The 17993-nt window shown below is 41.5% G+C and overlaps 1 protein-coding gene across 1 annotated transcript in view; it reads left to right on the top strand.

Moving 5' to 3' along the window:
* rnf2 (ring finger protein 2) overlaps nucleotides 1–17749 on the top strand; it is a 41004-nt gene extending 23255 nt beyond the window's left edge. The window contains exons 7-9 of the mRNA XM_061928311.2: nucleotides 6922–7094; nucleotides 12122–12311; nucleotides 17051–17749. Of these exons, the coding sequence (XP_061784295.1) occupies nucleotides 6922–7094; nucleotides 12122–12311; nucleotides 17051–17152 (465 nt within the window). The 3' untranslated portion in view covers nucleotides 17153–17749. The remainder of the gene's footprint in view (nucleotides 1–6921; nucleotides 7095–12121; nucleotides 12312–17050) is intronic.
* The last annotated feature ends 244 nt before the right edge of the window (nucleotides 17750–17993 follow it).

The following is a 17993-nucleotide window of genomic DNA, read 5'->3' as shown; positions in this document are numbered from 1 at the left end:
TCTTCCAAAAATCTGCTAGCTCGATGCTAATTTACATTGGGTTTGCCATAGACAGGCTACTATCAACATTAGTGACTTTACATGGCGATTTCAACACCTCCTAATTTGGTAATAAAAAGTACAACGAAGATGACTGTTACAATCAAACAGCTGGTGTGTAGTAAGCGCAACACCGACAGTATAAACACTTAGTAGGGCGCAACAAAAATAAAACACCATAAACTATACAATGCCTTTTAACGCCTTGGACTTGCAACTGTAATTGCAACTTTAAAGGTCATACTTGCAGAAATGTGATAATGAAACAAGATACAACAACTGGACAGCTCATTCATCTTCATGGAAAAAGCTACTTCCTAGTTCAGGGGTCGGCAACCTTTACCAAAAGAGCCATGATGTGTGAGGGAGCAGGGTTGGGGTGGGGGGCGGGGTTTGGTGGTAGCAGGGGTGTATAATGTAGTCCGGAAGAGTCAAGGCTGCATGGGATTCTGGGTATTTGTTCTGTTGTGTTTATGTTGTGTTAAGGTGCAGATGTTCTCCCGAAATGTGTTTGTCATTCTTGTTTGGTTTTGGTTCAAAGTGTGGCGCATTATTAGTAAGAGTGTTAAAAGTTGTTTTATATGGCCACCGTCAGTGTGACCTGTGTGGCTGTTGACCAAGTACAGGTAAAAGCCAGTAAATTAGAATATTTTGAAAAACTTGATTTATTTCAGTAATTGCATTCAAAAGGTGTAACTTGTACATTATATTTATTCATTGCACACAGACTGATGCATTCAAATGTTTATTTCATTTAATTTTGATGATTTGAAGTGGCAACAAATGAAAATCCAAAATTCCGTGTGTCACAAAATTAGAATATTACTTAAGGCTAATACAAAAAAGGGAGTTTTACAAATGTTGGCCAACTGAAAAGTATGAAAATGAAAAATATGAGCATGTACAATACTCAATACTTGGTTGGAGCTCCTTTTGCCTCAATTACTGCGTTAATGCGGCGTGGCATGGAGTCGATGAGTTTCTGGCACTGCTCAGGTGTTATGAGAGCCCAGGTTGCTCTGATAGTGGCCTTCAACTCTTCTGCGTTTTTGGGTCTGGCATTCTGCATCTTCCTTTTCACAATACCCCACAGATTTTCTATGGGGCTAAGGTCAGGGGAGTTGGCGGGCCAATTTAGAACAGAAATACCATGGTCCGTAAACCAGGCACGGGTAGATTTTGCGCTCTGTGCAGGCGCCAAGTCCTGTTGGAACTTGAAATCTCCATCTCCATAGAGCAGGTCAGCAGCAGGAAGCATGAAGTGCTCTAAAACTTGCTGGTAGACGGCTGCGTTGACCCTGGATCTCAGGAAACAGAGTGGACCGACACCAGCAGATGACATGGCACCCCAAACCATCACTGATGGTGGAAACTTTACACTAGACTTCAGGCAACGTGGATCCTGTGCCTCTCCTGTCTTCCTCCAGACTCTGGGACCTCGATTTCCAAAGGAAATGCAAAATTTGCATGGTTGGGTGATGGTTTGGGGTGCCATGTCATCTGCTGGTGTCGGTCCACTCTGTTTCCTGAGATCCAGGGTCAACGCAGCCGTCTAACAGCAAGTTTTAGAGCACTTCATGCTTCCTGCTGCTGACCTGCTCTATGGAGATGGAGATTTCAAGTTCCAACAGGACTTGGCGCCTGCACACAGCGCAAAATCTACCCGTGCCTGGTTTACGGACCATGGTATTTCTGTTCTAAATTGGCCCGCCAACTCCCCTGACCTTAGCCCCATAGAAAATCTGTGGGGTATTGTGAAAAGGAAGATGCAGAATGCCAGACCCAAAAACGCAGAAGAGTTGAAGGCCACTATCAGAGCAACCTGGGCTCTCATAACACCTGAGCAGTGCCAGAAACTCATCGACTCCATGCCACGCCGCATTAACGCAGTAATTGAGGCAAAAGGAGCTCCAACCAAGTATTGAGTATTGTACATGCTCATATTTTTCATTTTCATACTTTTCAGTTGGCCAACATTTGTAAAACTCCCTTTTTTGTATTAGCCTTAAGTAATATTCTAATTTTGTGACACACGGAATTTTGGATTTTCATTTGTTGCCACTTCAAATCATCAAAATTAAATGAAATAAACATTTGAATGCATCAGTCTGTGTGCAATGAATAAATATAATGTACAAGTTACACCTTTTGAATGCAATTACTGAAATAAATCAAGTTTTTCAAAATATTCTAATTTACTGGCTTTTACCTGTATGCCTTGCTGTCACTTACGTGTGCAAGCAAAAGATGCATTCAACAAGAGGTTGGGCTGGCACGCTGTTAATACAAATTGTAGAGGGCGCTAAATGCTGTACCATCGTGGCACGCCCTTATTATTATTGTAAGATTGAAAATCGAGGAATATTAATCCCGGTAGTTTTCTGCGAGAGGCACTGAGATCTGGAAGTCTCCCGGGAAAATCGGGGGGGTTGGCAAGTATGCAGCTGAGCCGCATCAGAGTGATCAAAGAGCCGCGGGTTGCCGACCCCTGTCCTAGTTAAACAACATATCGTATTTTTCGGAGTATAAGTCGCTCCGGAGTATAAGTCGCACCGGCCGAAAATGCATAATAAAAAAGAAAAAAAAACTTATATAAGTCGCACTGGAGTATAAGTCGCATTTTTTGTAAAAAGTAAAAAGTCAAGGACGGGCACGGCATGTTGTTGCCGCAGATGTTAGTCAATTTTTTAGGGTATTACGGCAAATGACGAGGGCAGTCGCGGCTTTTGCCGCAGTTGCCGTGGTTAAACTCGAGCCCTGTATATACTTTTTATGTGTATATATATATATATATATATATATATATATATATTAGGGCTGCAACTAACGATTAATTTGATAATCGATTAATCTGTCGATTATTACTTCTATAATCGATTAATAATCGGATAAAAGAGACAAACTACATTTCTATCCTTTCCTGTTTTTTTTTCCAATAAAATACTGGCACCATACTTATTTTGATTGTTTCTCAGCTGTTTGTACATGTTGCAGTTTATAAATAAAGGTTTCATGTAAAAAAAAAAAAAAGGCCTCTGCGCATGCGCATAGCATAGATCTAACGAATCGATTACTAAATTAATCGCCAACTATTTTTGTAATCGATTTAATCGATTAGTTGTTGCAGCCTTAATATATATATATATATATATATATATATATACATATATATATATATATATGTGTGTGTGTGTGTGTATATATATATGTATATTAGAGATGCGCGGATAGGCAATTATTTCATCCGCAACCGCATCACAAAAGTCGTCAACCATCCGCATCCACCCGAATTAACATTTAATCAGCACCCGCCCGTTGTTATTATCTAATATAGACGATGCAAGGCATTAGTGAAGTTATAAAACTTTTGCCTGTTAAAGAAAGGAGACTGATGCAGAGACATTCAATGCGTGCCACGCTGTCACGGCCCAGACGCACACCAGTGCACAATCATCTGGGAGCCGCGCTGAGCGCACCTCCAAGCGCGTGGAGGTGCGATGTCCCTCGCACCCACGGCGGCTCCACCCGGGCTCGCGCCCGAGGCTTCAGCGCGCACCGCGGCGGCCATCCTACTCGTCGCGGCCTAGCCCTCGCGGCTCTCGCTGCCGGCGACGGCCGGGTATGGGCCCGACGCTCCAGCGCCATCCATTTTCAGGGCTAGTTGATTCGGCAGGTGGGTTGTTACACACTCCTTAGCGGGTTCCGACTTCCATGGCCACCGTACTGCTGTCTATATCAACCAACACCTTTTCTGGGGTCTGATGAGCGTCGGCATCGGGCGCCTTAACCCGGCGTTCGGTTCATCCCGCAGCGCCAGTTCTGCTTACCAAAAGTGGCCCACTCGGCTCACCAGGGTGAGCCCCTCCCCTTTCGTGAGCGCACTGCGCGCGGAGTGACCCCTGTTACGCGCCCCCGGCAACGGGGGTGGCGGGCAGGTAAGCTGCGCGGGCGGAGCGCGCGGAGTGACCCCTGTTACGAGCCCCCGGCCACGGGGGTGGTGGGCAGGTAAGCTGCTTACCTGCTGCGCGTGACGCCGACCGCGGCGAAGGCGGACGAGCCGGGGTGTCGGTGCGGTGGGCGCGGTGGTGACCCTGGACGTGCGTCGGGCCCTTCTCGCGGATCACCTCAGCTACGGCTCCCGGTGGGGCCCTCGAGGCGTCCCTTCTCCGCTACGTAAAAGTGTCGTTTTTCATATGTGGGTAACAACATTTAACTATGTATATATATTTCCGAATTGGTTTAACTGCCACCCGCCTGAATCTATTTAAAATCTAATTTTTTTTTTATTTCAACCGCCCGACCCGACCCGCAGATAAAATCAAATTTTTTTTTATTTCAACCGCCCGATCCGCGGATAATCCGCGGATAATCCGCGGACTCCGCGGTTGTGTCCGCAAACCGCGCATCTCTAATATACATATATATATATATATAGGGACGGCGTGGCGCAGTGGAAGAATGGCCGTGCGCGACCCGAGGGTCCCTGGTTCAATCCCCACCTAGTACCAACCTCGTCATGTCCGTTGTGTCCTGAGCAAGACACTTCACCCTTGCTCCTGATGGGTGCTGGTTAGCGCCTTGCATGGCAGCTCCCTCCATCAGTGTGTGAATGTGTGTGTGAATGGGTAAATGTGGAAGTAGTGTCAAAAGCGCTTTGAGTACCTTGAAGGTAGAAAAGCGCTATACAAGTACAACCCATTTATCATTTATTTATCATTTATATATACAGGTAAAAGCCAGTAAATTAGAATATTTTGAAAAACTTGATTTATTTCAGTAATTGCATTCAAAAGGTGTAACTTGTACATTATATTTATTCATTGCACACAGACTGATGCATTCAAATGTTTATTTCATTTAATTTTGATGATTTGAAGTGGCAACAAATGAAAATCCAAAATTCCGTGTGTCACAAAATTAGAATATTACTTAAGGCTAATACAAAAAAGGGATTTTTAGAAATGTTGGCCAACTGAAAAGTATGAAAATGAAAAATATGAGCATGTGCAATACTCAATACTTGGTTGGAGCTCCTTTTGCCTCAATTACTGCGTTAATGCGGCGTGGCATGGAGTCGATGAGTTTCTGGCACTGCTCAGGTGTTATGAGAGCCCAGGTTGCTCTGATAGTGGCCTTCAACTCTTCTGCGTTTTTGGGTCTGGCATTCTGCATCTTCCTTTTCACAATACCCCACAGATTTTCTATGGGGCTAAGGTCAGGGGAGTTGGCGGGCCAATTTAGAACAGAAATACCATGGTCCGTAAACCAGGCACGGGTAGATTTTGCGCTGTGTGCAGGCGCCAAGTCCTGTTGGAACTTGAAATCTCCATCTCCATAGAGCAGGTCAGCAGCAGGAAGCATGAAGTGCTCTAAAACTTGCTGGTAGACGGCTGCGTTGACCCTGGATCTCAGGAAACAGAGTGGACCGACACCAGCAGATGACATGGCACCCCAAACCATCACCCAACCATGCAAATTGTGCATTTCCTTTGGAAATCGAGGTCCCAGAGTCTGGAGGAAGACAGGAGAGGCACAGGATCCACGTTGCCTGAAGTCTAGTGTAAAGTTTCCACCATCAGTGATGGTTTGGGGTGCCATGTCATCTGCTGGTGTCGGTCCACTCTGTTTCCTGAGATCCAGGGTCAACGCAGCCGTCTACCAGCAAGTTTTAGAGCACTTCATGCTTCCTGCTGCTGACCTGCTCTATGGAGATGGAGATTTCAAGTTCCAACAGGACTATATATATACTAATATATATATATATTAGCCTTAAGTAATTTTCTAATTTTGTGACACACGGAATTTTGGATTTTCATTTGTTGCCACTTCAAATCATCAAAATTAAATGAAATAAACATTTGAATGCATCAGTCTGTGTGCAATGAATAAATATAATGTACAAGTTACACCTTTTGAATGCAATTACTGAAATAAATCAAGTTTTTCAAAATATTCTAATTTACTGGCTTTTACCTGTATGTATATATATATGTATGTATGTATATATATATGTATGTATGTATATATATATGTATGTATATATATATGTATGTATGTATATATATATGTATGTATGTATATATATATATATATATGTATGTATGTATATATATATATATGTATGTATATATATGTATATATATATATATATGTATGTATATATATATATATATATATGTATGTATGTATATATATATATATATATATATATGTATGTATATATATATATATATATATATATATATATATATGGCTCCGAAGTGACAACACAGGCACGGCTTCTTAAAAACGGGCTCTTTCCTTGGGTTTATGCCGTGAAAACTACAGGACAAGACATGAAATACAATGCTTTGGACATAGTTCAGTCACAGGCAAAAAAAAATAGCTATCTCGTGGCCGCCTGCCACTTCGGAGGTTCTTGGGCAGCAAATATTTCAGTCTTGTGCATACTAAATGAGCGTACAATATTTAAACCAATGTACTTTACAAATATACAGAACAATTCCACACAATATGACAAACTACCTTGAGCAGCCAGCTAAATGTTCTTGCTGCTGCGGATGGCTCGCTCAAAGTCTTTTGCATGTCTGGGCGAATGCCGGTCTCGCAGCCTCTTATATTAAACCAAAACCTCGCGAGAATAGCGGTGTAACAAAAGGAAATAAATTGCCCTTTTATAGTAAACAAAATGTCTTATTTACAAAAAATTTAACAAATCCACAACCATATATATATATATATATATATATATATATATATATATATATATATATATATATATATATATATATATATATATATAAAAAAACATAACAGACAAGCAGAAGATCATCATTTTGTGCCTTTTTGTCCTCACAAACTATTTCTTCACTCTCTCCACAGGAGGCCGGTCCGAGCATAAAGCGCACCAAGACCAGCGATGACAGCGGTCTGGACATGGACAACGCCGCAGAGAACGGAGGAGGCGACGCCGTGATTGACGGCGGTGCCAGCGAAATAGAACTGGTTTTTAGGCCTCATCCCACACTGATGGAGAAGGACGATGGTCAAAACAGGTAATAATCATATAGCTGCCGTTGCCAGTCTACCTCAGTCTCTCTCACACACATACTGGTTATCATTTGGAATGGGGACCAAGTTTTTGATCATCACTTGTGGGGACCACCCTTTCTACAGGTTGTGGAGGCATACAAAAAAAATGTGGTAAAATGGCCACTGCCCAGTTAGCTCATACACGTCTTTAAATCTCTGGATTGATGAAGTAATGTGCTGATCATTCTTACTGGGGACCCTGGGGAAAAAGAGTTAATATGGTTCATGGGGACCAAATTTAAATGTTTTTGCATAATTCACACACATTTGTACGTGACTACTGAGGACCATTTAAAAAAAATAGAAAATAAAAAAAGTTCAAAGTAAATATGACATGGTCAGAATACAGCACTACAGCTGTCCTCTTATTTGAAGTTTCACCACTTAAATGTTAAAATCCTGCATCTTCTGTGACAATACTGACAACTGCTATTTAGCAGTAATGAAGTTGTCTGCAACTCCAACTAGCATGTATAGAAGGATGGAACATTCTGAATGTGAATCATACTTTAAGGTAATAATGTTTTATAATCATGCTGTATGAAAATGTCATCCTAAGGAACACCAAACCAGATTTTGTTTTTGGAAAAATATATTACCGTATTTTCCGCACCATAAGCCGCCCTGGGTTATAAGCCGCGCCTTCAATGAACGGCATCTTTCAAAACTTTGTCCACCTATAAGCCGCCCCGTGTTGTAAGCCGCATCTAACTGCGCTAAAGGAATGTCAAAAAAACAGTCAGATAGGTCAGTCAAACTTTAATAATATATTAAAACCAGCGTGATGTGGGCGCGCATGGAATCGTATATCAACATGGACAGAGCTGCGTGAAAAAAGCCACCCGGCCTCTTCGCGTAAACTTAAACTTACCTTAACCACTCGCTCATCTTTTCTTCATCCATCCCTTCGAGTTAGCTTTTATGATGACGCCGGCTGGAAAGGTCTCTTTTGGCAAGGTCTTCCTTTTGAATATCACCATGGGTGGAAGTTTCTGGCCATTAGCATGGCAAGCTAGAACCACAGTGAAGGATGACTTCTCATTCCCTGTGGTGCGAATATTCACCGTACGTGCTCCCGTTGTATCCACAGTGCGGTTGACAGGAATATCAGTTGCTGTGAAATAGTAATCCGTGTGCGGATGGAGAGATTGCGTCTTTTCATGAACCGGATCCCTGTCGCTTAGTAGGAGCCATTTTGTGGTCTTTACAGATGTAAACACACAAAGGAAATGAAACGTACGGTAATATCCGCGCGCTTTTTCTTCTTCTACGCGGGCGGGTGGTTGCTTACAGTAGAAGAAGAAGCGCTTCCTGTTCTATTGGGGCGGGTGCTTACCTTGGCGGTTGCTTGCGTAGAAGAAGAAGCGCTTCCTGTTCTACCGGGAAAAAAGATGGCGGCTGTTTACCGAAGTTGCGAGACCGAAACTTTTTGAAAATGAATCTTAATATTTATCCATATATAAAGCGCACCGGGTTATAAGGCGCACTGTCAGCTTTTGAGAAAATTTGTGGTTTTTAGGTGCGCCTTATAGTGCGGAAAATACGGTAGTTTGAACTAAGGATGGATACCATACTATTAATGCCAGGATAACAAATGTTTCACTTTTCACTTGGGCATCTTCAAAATGGATCTGACTATCATTTAAAAAGGTTTCCCTTTAGGGGACCTGTTTTTTTGTCCCCATACTGTCAGAGGTCCCCTAAAGGTTAAGTAAGCATTGCCAGAACACACACACACACACACACACACATACACACACACCATTTCCTTTACACCAGTGGTCCCCAACCACCAGGCCGCGGACCGATTGGTACCGGGCCGCACAATTAAATCAACATAAAAACTACAATATATACACTATATCAGTGGTTCTCAACCTTTTTTCAGTGATGTACCCCCTGTGAATTTTTTTTTTTTAAATTCAAGTACCCTCTAATCAGAGCAAAGCATTTTTGGTTGAAAAAAAGAGATAAAGAAGTAAAATACAGCACTATGTCATCAGCTTCTGATTTATTAAATTGTATAACAGTGCAAAATATTGCTCATTTGTAGTGGTCTTTCTTGAACTATTTGGACAAAAAGATATAAAAATAACTAAAAACTTGTTGAAAAATAAACAAGTGATTCAATTATAAATAAAGATTTCTACACATAGAAGTAATCATCAACTTAAAGTGCCCTCTTTGGGGATTGTAATAGAGATCCATCTGGATTCATGAACTTCATTCTAAACATTTCTTCACAAAAAAATACATCTTTAACATTAATATTTATGGAACATGTCCACAAAAAATCTAGCTGTCAACACTGAATATTGCATTGTTGCCTTGTAATGAATGGAATAGCCTACTTGATTTGATGTTCAGTTTATGAACTTACATTCATATTTTGTTGAAGTATTATTCAATAAATATATTTATAAAGGATTTTTGAATTGTTGCTATTTTTAGAATATTTAAAAAAAATCTCACGTACCCTTTGGCATACCTTCAAGTACCCCCAGGGGTACGCGTACCCCCATTTGAGAACCACTGCACTATATATCAATGTATATCAATACAGTCTGCAAGGATACAGCCCCAACCCCCGCGCGGGACAAATTTTCAAGCGTTGACCGGTCCGCAGCTACAAAAAGGTTGGGGACCACTGCTTTACACTACGGTTTTAGGTTATGGACAAGGTCAAGTCACATTTTTGACATGTATCTGATTTTTTGTCAATTTTTGACATGTCTATTCCTTTTCTTTGTTTTTTTTCTCAAATCTGACCCGGTCATAATTCCAATATCTATCCGATGTCTCTACAGTCTGGACCCTGAAGTTGTGTTCTAAAAAACTTCTAAACGGCACTTCTTCTTCCGGTTCAAAGCTTTAAACAGCGGGAAACACTTGCTGCACCTCCAGTGAGCGAACGTGTCCAAAAGATGGCGCCACAGCACAAACAATAAAACACCATCTAAGTGTCTTTGCATGTGTTTAATGATAACTATTTGCTTTATGGCGAAGAATAACCCCATAAATTAGCCGCTGGGTTCAAAGTAAAAAAAGTAGCGCCTTATAGTCTGTAATTTACCGTATTTTGCGCACCATAAGCCGCCCTGGGTTATAAGCCACGCCTTCAATGAACGGCATATTTCAAAACTTTGTCCACCTATAAGCCGCCCCGTGTTATAAGCCGCATCTAACTGCGCTAAAGGAATGTCAAAAAAACAGTCAGATAGGTCAGTCAAACTTTAATAATATATTAAAAACCAGCGTGATGTGGGCGCGCATGGAGTCGTATATCAACATGGACGGAGCTGCGTGAAAAAAGCCACCCGGCCTCTTCGCGTAAACTTACCTTAACCACTCGCTCATCTTTTCTTCATCCATCCATCCCTTCGAGTTAGCTTTTATGATGACCCCGGCTGGAAAGGTCTCTTTTGGCAAGGTCTTCCTTTTGAATATCACCATGGGTGGAAGTTTCTGGCCATTAGCATGGCAAGCTAGAACCAGAGTGAAGGATGACTTCTCATTCCCTGTGGTGCGAATATTCACCGTACGTGCTCCCGTTGTATCCACAGTGCGGTTCACAGGAATATCAAAAGTCAGTGGAACCTCGTCCATGTTGATAATGTTCTCTGGCCGGATCTTTTTTTCAGCTATCTTGTTTTTACAATATGCACGGAAAGTAGCCAGCTTTTCTTGAAAGTCTTTAGGCAGTTGCTGTGAAATAGTAATCCGTGTGCGGATGGAGAGATTGCGTCTTTTCATGAACCGGAAACCTGTCGCTTAGTAGGAGCCATTTTGTGGTCTTTACAGATGTAAACACACAAAGGAAATGAAACGTAATATCCGCGCGCTTCTTCTTCTTCTACGGGGGCGGGTGGTTGCTTACAGTAGAAGAAGAAGCGCTTCCTCTTCTATGGGGGCGGGTGCTTACCTTGGCGGTTGCTTGCGTAGAAGAAGAAGCACTTCCTCTTCTACGGGGAAAAAAGATGGCGGCTGTTTACCGTAGTTGCGAGACCTAAACTTTATGAAAATGAATCTTAATATTAATCCATATATAAAGCGCACCGGGTTATAAGCCGCACTGTCAGCTTTTGAGTAAATTTGTGGTTTTTAGGTGCGGCTAATAGTGCGGAAAATACGGTACTGTGTTATTATTACTATTTAATATTTAATATACTAACAGCATTTCATGATTAATATTTATAAATTAAGATTCCTAATAAATGACACTAGAATAAGCACACATTTGATTGGTAAATCATAGTGTAACCACCTGGAATGACACTTTATGTGTGGTGTTGGAGTTGTCCGACTTTTTGTGTGGCTGTAAACGCATCACTGGCTAAGTGCCATATGTGCATGTGTTGGCGCAAGTGAGAAAGAGCGAGCAGCTGCTGTTGATATAACAAAGTTGCTTTTGGTCTGGTTTGTACTGCAGAAAATGACCAGTTTTGCTAGATATAATTTTTTTAAATTTATGTTTATGGCCGACAATAAAGAGTTTTGCTCAGTAAAGTGATGGATGGAATTCATGTCCTCAAAGCGTCTCGACAGACGTTACAGTATTTGAACAATTATGACGAAAACTGTTTTCTCTATCGTGTCCGTATGTCGAAAATTATGCGCTTATTTTTTTTATTTGATTTTGTGCGTGACATATATTTGCCGTGCGCAGAGGACGCTTGAGCAGTGCGCAATTGCACAGGCGCGCACCTTAAAGGGAACGTTGGTTGTGATTGACCTTTTATTGGACATCGTTCATGCTCACCTTTGCAAATATTGTCCGTGATTTGTGGTTGCCCAGTGAAAAATGGCACCTTCAAACCAAAATGACTGCTGGACTTTTTTTGGGGGGGGGAATCCCCAAAGATGCACACCAGATTTCCTGTCAGTTGGACAAAAACATGCGAAGTGAACGTAAAGGAGATATGTCAATTGTTAGCAATGTCACAATTATGTTCCATTTATGAACAGACGCATTTTCTGTCTGTCCTCGTAGCGTGGAGTTCGTGCCCCGCTACATAAAGACGTCTGGAAATGCAACAGTGGACCACCTGTCCAAGTACCTGGCTGTCCGATTGGCTCTGGAGGAACTTCGAAGAAACACCGAGGCCAATCCTGTCAACGTGGAGGCGGCTTCGGAGAAACAGTACACCATTTATATACCGACCGCTGGAAACCAGTTCACTGTGAGTATAAACACACCTGCATTGTAGTACTGTGGACTTTAGTATTGCAGTACCACCTTAAACTAAAATAACACGGGCTAAAGTCTTTGAAACTGGAGGAAACCTGAGTTGGAAAAGCCTGGATTTATAATCACAACGTTGGCCACAACAGAGAATTTTGATGGAAAGGCACTCTAAATAAGATTAAATATCTCAAATAAGGGTGATATTTGCTTATTTTCTGTCTAATAAGATAATTCTTCTCACTAAGCAGATTTTATGTTAGAGTGTTTTACTTGTTTTAAGGGTCCTAAATGATCTCAGTAAGATATTACAGCATGTTGCTCAGATTTGATGACCTATATTGAGTAAAACATGCTTGAAACTAGAATATCAACTGTTGCAAAGCTGTGTCATCAACACTCACAAGTATAAAACTACTTTTTTAAAGTAATCATTTCTTATTTCAAGCATGAAATAAAAAAAATCATGACTTTGACACAATTGTGTCTCATAATTAAAACAGATGACAGCCAAATGGACTTTGCAGTTTTATTTTCAATGAAACAATAGAAAGCATGTACTCATATAGTAGTACACTTGTTATTACTTTTAAAGGGGAACATTATCACAATTTCAGAAGGGTTAAAACCATTAAAAATCAGTTCCCAGTGGCTTATTTTATTTTTCGAAGTTTTTTTCAAAATTTCACCCATCACGCAATATCCCTAAAAAAAAAGCTTCAAAGTGCCTGATTTTAACCATCGTTATATACACCCGTCCATTTTCCTGTGACGTCACATAGTGATGCCAACACAAACAAACATGGCGGAAAGAACAGCAAGGTATAGCGACATTAGCTCGGATCCAGACTCGGATTTCAGTGGCTTAAGCGATTCAACAGATTACGCATGTATTGAAACGGATGGTTGTAGTGTGGAGGCAGGTAGCGAAAACGAAATTGAAGAAGAAACTGAAGCTATTGAGCCATATCGGTTTGAACCGTATGCAAGCGAAAACGACACGACAGCCAGCGACACGGGAGAAAGCGAGGACGAATTCGGCGATCGCCTTCTAACCTACAAATGGTATGTGTTTGTTTGGCATTAAAGGAAACTAACAACTATGAACTAGGCTTACAGCATATGAAATACATTTGGCAACAACATGCACTTTGAGAGTGCAGACAGCCCAGTTTTCATCAATTAATATATTCTGTAGACATACCCTCATCCGCGCTCTTTTCCTGAAAGCTGATCTGTCCAGTTTTGGAGTTGATGTCAGCAGGCCAGGGAAGTTAGGGTCGATAGGGGGTTTAGCTCGCTCGTCTGCGGGAACAAACTGCCGCCATTTCTTGCCGTGCTACCGAGGTCCTTTGTCCCTGAATTGCTCACACACTCCGGCAGATTCAATGGGGGTCTGGCGGCAGATTTCTTTGACTTTTATCGTTGGAAATGCATCTGCTTTGAGTGTCGCAGGATATCCACACATTCTTGCCATCTCTGTCGTAGCATAGCTTTCGTCGGTAAAGTGTGCGGAACAAACGTCCAATTTCTTGCCACTTTGGCATCTTTGGGCCACTGGTGCAACTTGAATCCGTCCCTGTTCGTGTTGTTACACCCTCCGACAACACACCGACGAGGCATGATGTCTCCAAGGTACGGAAAACAGTCGAAAAAAACGGAAAATAACAGAGCTGATTTGACTCGGTGTTTGAGAAAATGGCGGATTGCTTCCCGATGTGAGCGAATAATAGAAAGGCGTTTAATTCGCCAAAATTCACCCATTTAGAGTACCATACCTGCCAACTACTCCGGTTTTCCCGTAATTAGTATGGTTTTCATCAACCTATTCCGGGTTACGGTTGCAGTGATAAAAAATACGGTTTTTCATTAATTAAAAAAAAATTAAAAAAATTAAAGTTTTATTCACGAAATCGCGTAACAACAATGACAATCGACACTGCTTCCCGTAACTTCCTATCGAGCCATTCCGAATGCCATGCGCGAGGCTATTTATAGCACCGCTGCCAAGCACGAGGCACCAGTTGCCATTGTTTCCAAACGAGCGAACGATCATGGAATCAGCCGGAGAAAAATCGCAAACGAGTCTTAAACCGAAAAGAAAACTGCAGTCATTCCGTGAAGAATATTCAAAAGCCTATCCGGGAATAATTATCCGTTCCAAAAAGGGTGAAAACTACGCGAATTGCACCTTGTGCAGACAAGATTTTTCGATCGGACACGGAGGAATTAGCGATGTAAAAGACCACGTTGGGACAAAAGAACACAAGTCTAATGCCGTTGCTAGCGATACAAGTGGAAAACTTTCAACGTTTTTCGGATTTTAGCCACAAAAAGGTAATGACACCAATGTTATCTATTGGAATTGTTTAGTACTGTTATACTGTTAAAAGTGTTTATACTATTTATGCTTTCAAGTCCAAGTTGAAGAAATCTTGTTAAATGTTGACAGCATAACTACTAAAATACAGAAGTATGTCCTTAATATTTCTGTTGAAAAGTTAAAATGATTACATTAGAGATGTGATGTGCCACTTTTCAAGTGTCTGATGGCGTAAATAAATGTTCATACATTTTTCATATTTTTAATTCTTTTGAAAGGCTTACAAAAAAACTACATTTGAATTGTAATTCCATGCTATTGACAGAACTATTAATTTTAATGAAGTTAGCTTACCATGTTTACAGTATGATAATTGTGATAGAAATGTGAATTTTAGGCACAGGATATTTTATACAATTGAACAAGGCAGTAGATTATACAAGCTTGGACAGAAAGTTAATAATGACACCAATTTTTTTTTTTATGGAATTGTTTAGTACTGTTTTACCATTTGTTTACTGTAAAAAGTGTTTATACTGTTTATACTTTCAATTAACAAATTGAAGTCTTGTGAAAGGTTGACAGGATAACTGGCATTAACTGTCAAAATAATTTCAAACTATTGAAGTTAGCTTACAGAATAAACATGTCAATCAACCCATATGATTTTTGCTGTAATATTTTTGTTTTGAAAAGTCACTGTGACTGATAGAAAAGTGATGGTTTTAGCAACATTTTAACCTGTCTGAATGCAATCAATCATTTTGCGTCGGGGGGCGAACCTGAACACCCCACCAGGACTTTGTCCTGGACCTACCGGGGCCTGCGGCCCCTGGACCCTGGCTACTAGGTTTTTCTGATTTCAAAAGTTGGCAGGTATGGAGTACGGAAATCGGTTAAAAAAATATATGGTCTTTTTTCTGCAACATCAAGGTATATATTGACGCTTACATAGGTCTGGTGATAATGTTCCCCTTTAAAGGTGAGACCTTTTAATCCCAGGAACACCATGCCTACCGTCAAGCATGGTGGTGGTAGTATTATGCTCTGGGCCTGTTTTGCTGCCAATGGAACTGGTGCTTTACAGAGAGTAAATTGGTGCTCTCAAAAACGTTAACAACCATGTTGCTATAATAATTTTGAAAAAAATTGTTAAATCCTTTTTTACCTTGCTGTTGTCAAATATTTGTGGCATGAGACTCGGCAGACACACGAGGCGTAGAAGGGAGGGGAGGCAAAGAGAGAAGGGGATCCCTAAGGATTAAACGAATGAATGAAGCGTTTGCACACAAGAGATTCCACTGCAGTCCTTTATTGTTGTACCGTATTTTCCGCACTATAAGGCGCCCTGGGTTATAAGCCGCGCCTTCAATGAACGGTATATTTCAAAACTTTGTCCACCTATAAGCCGCCCCGTGTTGTAAGCCGCATCTAACTGCGCTAAAGGAATGTCAAAAAAACAGTCAGATAGGTCAGTCAAACTTTAATAATATATTAAAAACCAGCGTTCTAACAAGTCTGTTCACTCCCAAAATGTACGCAAATGTGCAATCACAAACATACGTATATCAACATGGACAGAGCTGCGTGAAAAAAGCCACCCGGCCTCTTCGCGTAAACTTAAACTTACCTTAACCACTCGCTCATCTTTTCTTCATCCATCCCTTCGAGTTAGCTTTTATGATGACGCCGGCTGGAAAGGTCTCTTTTGGCAAGGTCTTCCTTTTGAATATCACCATGGGTGGAAGTTTCTGGCCATTAGCATGGCAAGCTAGAACCACAGTGAAGGATGACTTCTCATTCCCTGTGGTGCGAATATTCACCGTACGTGCTCCCGTTGTATCCACAGTGCGGTTCACAGGAATATCAGTTGCTGTGAAATAGTAATCCGTGTGCGGATGGAGAGATTGCGTCTTTTCATGAACCGGATCCCTGTCGTTTAGTAGGAGCCATTTTGTGGTCTTTACAGATGTAAACACACAAAGGAAATGAAACGTACGGTGATATCCGCGCGCTTTTTCTTCTTCTACGCGGGCGGGTGGTTGCTTACAGTAGAAGAAGAAGCGCTTCCTGTTCTATGGGGGCGGGTGCTTACCTTGGCGGTTGCTTGCGTAGAAGAAGAAGCGCTTCCTGTTCTACCGGGAAAAAAGATGGCGGCTGTTTACCGAAGTTGCGAGACCGAAACTTTATGAAAATGAATCTTAATATTAATCCATATATAAAGCGCACCGGGTTATAAGGCGCACTGTCAGCTTTTGAGAAAATTTGTGGTTTTTAGGTGCGCCTTATAGTGCGGAAAATACGGTACATGCATAAACTTATTTTTTACATGTTCGACCCCAGGAAGAATCGGGTGTTGTTGATAATTGTGTGGGAATGTCCTGCAGAAAAGACTGTTTGATTCCTCTCCACAGGTTCTGAACGGTTCCTTCTCTCTGGAGTTGGTCAGTGAAAAGTACTGGAAGGTGAACAAACCCATGGAGCTCTACTTCGCCCCCACCAAGGAGCACAAGTAGAAGCCTCACGCAAGGTGAAGTGTGTCTGAAGGAAAAAGGACTCTTGTATAAAGAAAAGCCCGTTTGTCTTTATTCCCGTCTTTAGAAGGTAGCGGACGACTGCGGCAGCCAGCAGGTGCAACTCGGTCCTCGTAGAGCACTTTTCAGTTGGTGTCCATATTCACCCCAGCAGGAAACCAGGTCAATTACACTTGTTACTTTTCCAACTTTGTACCAATATGCTACAGCAACTAAAAAAAAGTCCCCAAAAAAACATTTTTAAATCAGCCTGGCTATTTTAGCACACAGAAAAGGACAAAAAGTAGCGTTCCCGTCGAGTCACCTGGTTGCCGTGCTGCAGTTTTCACTTTGTTTGCGTCCCTCATCGTAGTCACAGTGGAAGTCTTCATTCCTCTCTTTGTACATTTATAGTCTGATTAAAAACACATCTGTCATGACGGCTGACTGGCAGGGTGCCCTTTTTGTTTGGTGTCGTCGTGTCCTCGTTTGAACTCCTCCGGCTTGATTATTATATATTGTATTCCTCCAAATTGTCATTGCCCTCTCATATTCCGTGTCCAGTGCCATTTTGTTACATTAAAACAAACTTCCAACATGCTCCATTGTTTGACTCGACAATGTGGACCAAGTTGTGGTCATTAGAGTTTGGGTCAGGGTTAAGTGTGGTTTTTATCAAATAAGTACCGTATTTTTCGGAGTATAAGTCGCACCGGCCGAAAATGCATAATAAAGAAGGAAACAAACATATATAAGTCGCGCTAAATCAGGGGTGTCCAAACTTTTTCCACCGAGGGCCGCACACGGAAAAATTTAAGCATACGAGGGAAATTTTGATATTTTT

Source organism: Nerophis lumbriciformis, linkage group LG33 (assembly GCF_033978685.3).
Source record: "Nerophis lumbriciformis linkage group LG33, RoL_Nlum_v2.1, whole genome shotgun sequence".
Lineage (NCBI taxonomy): Eukaryota > Metazoa > Chordata > Actinopteri > Syngnathiformes > Syngnathidae > Nerophis > Nerophis lumbriciformis.
The sequence above is the reverse complement of the archived record's forward strand: the minus strand, read 5'-3'. Positions and strand labels throughout refer to the sequence as shown.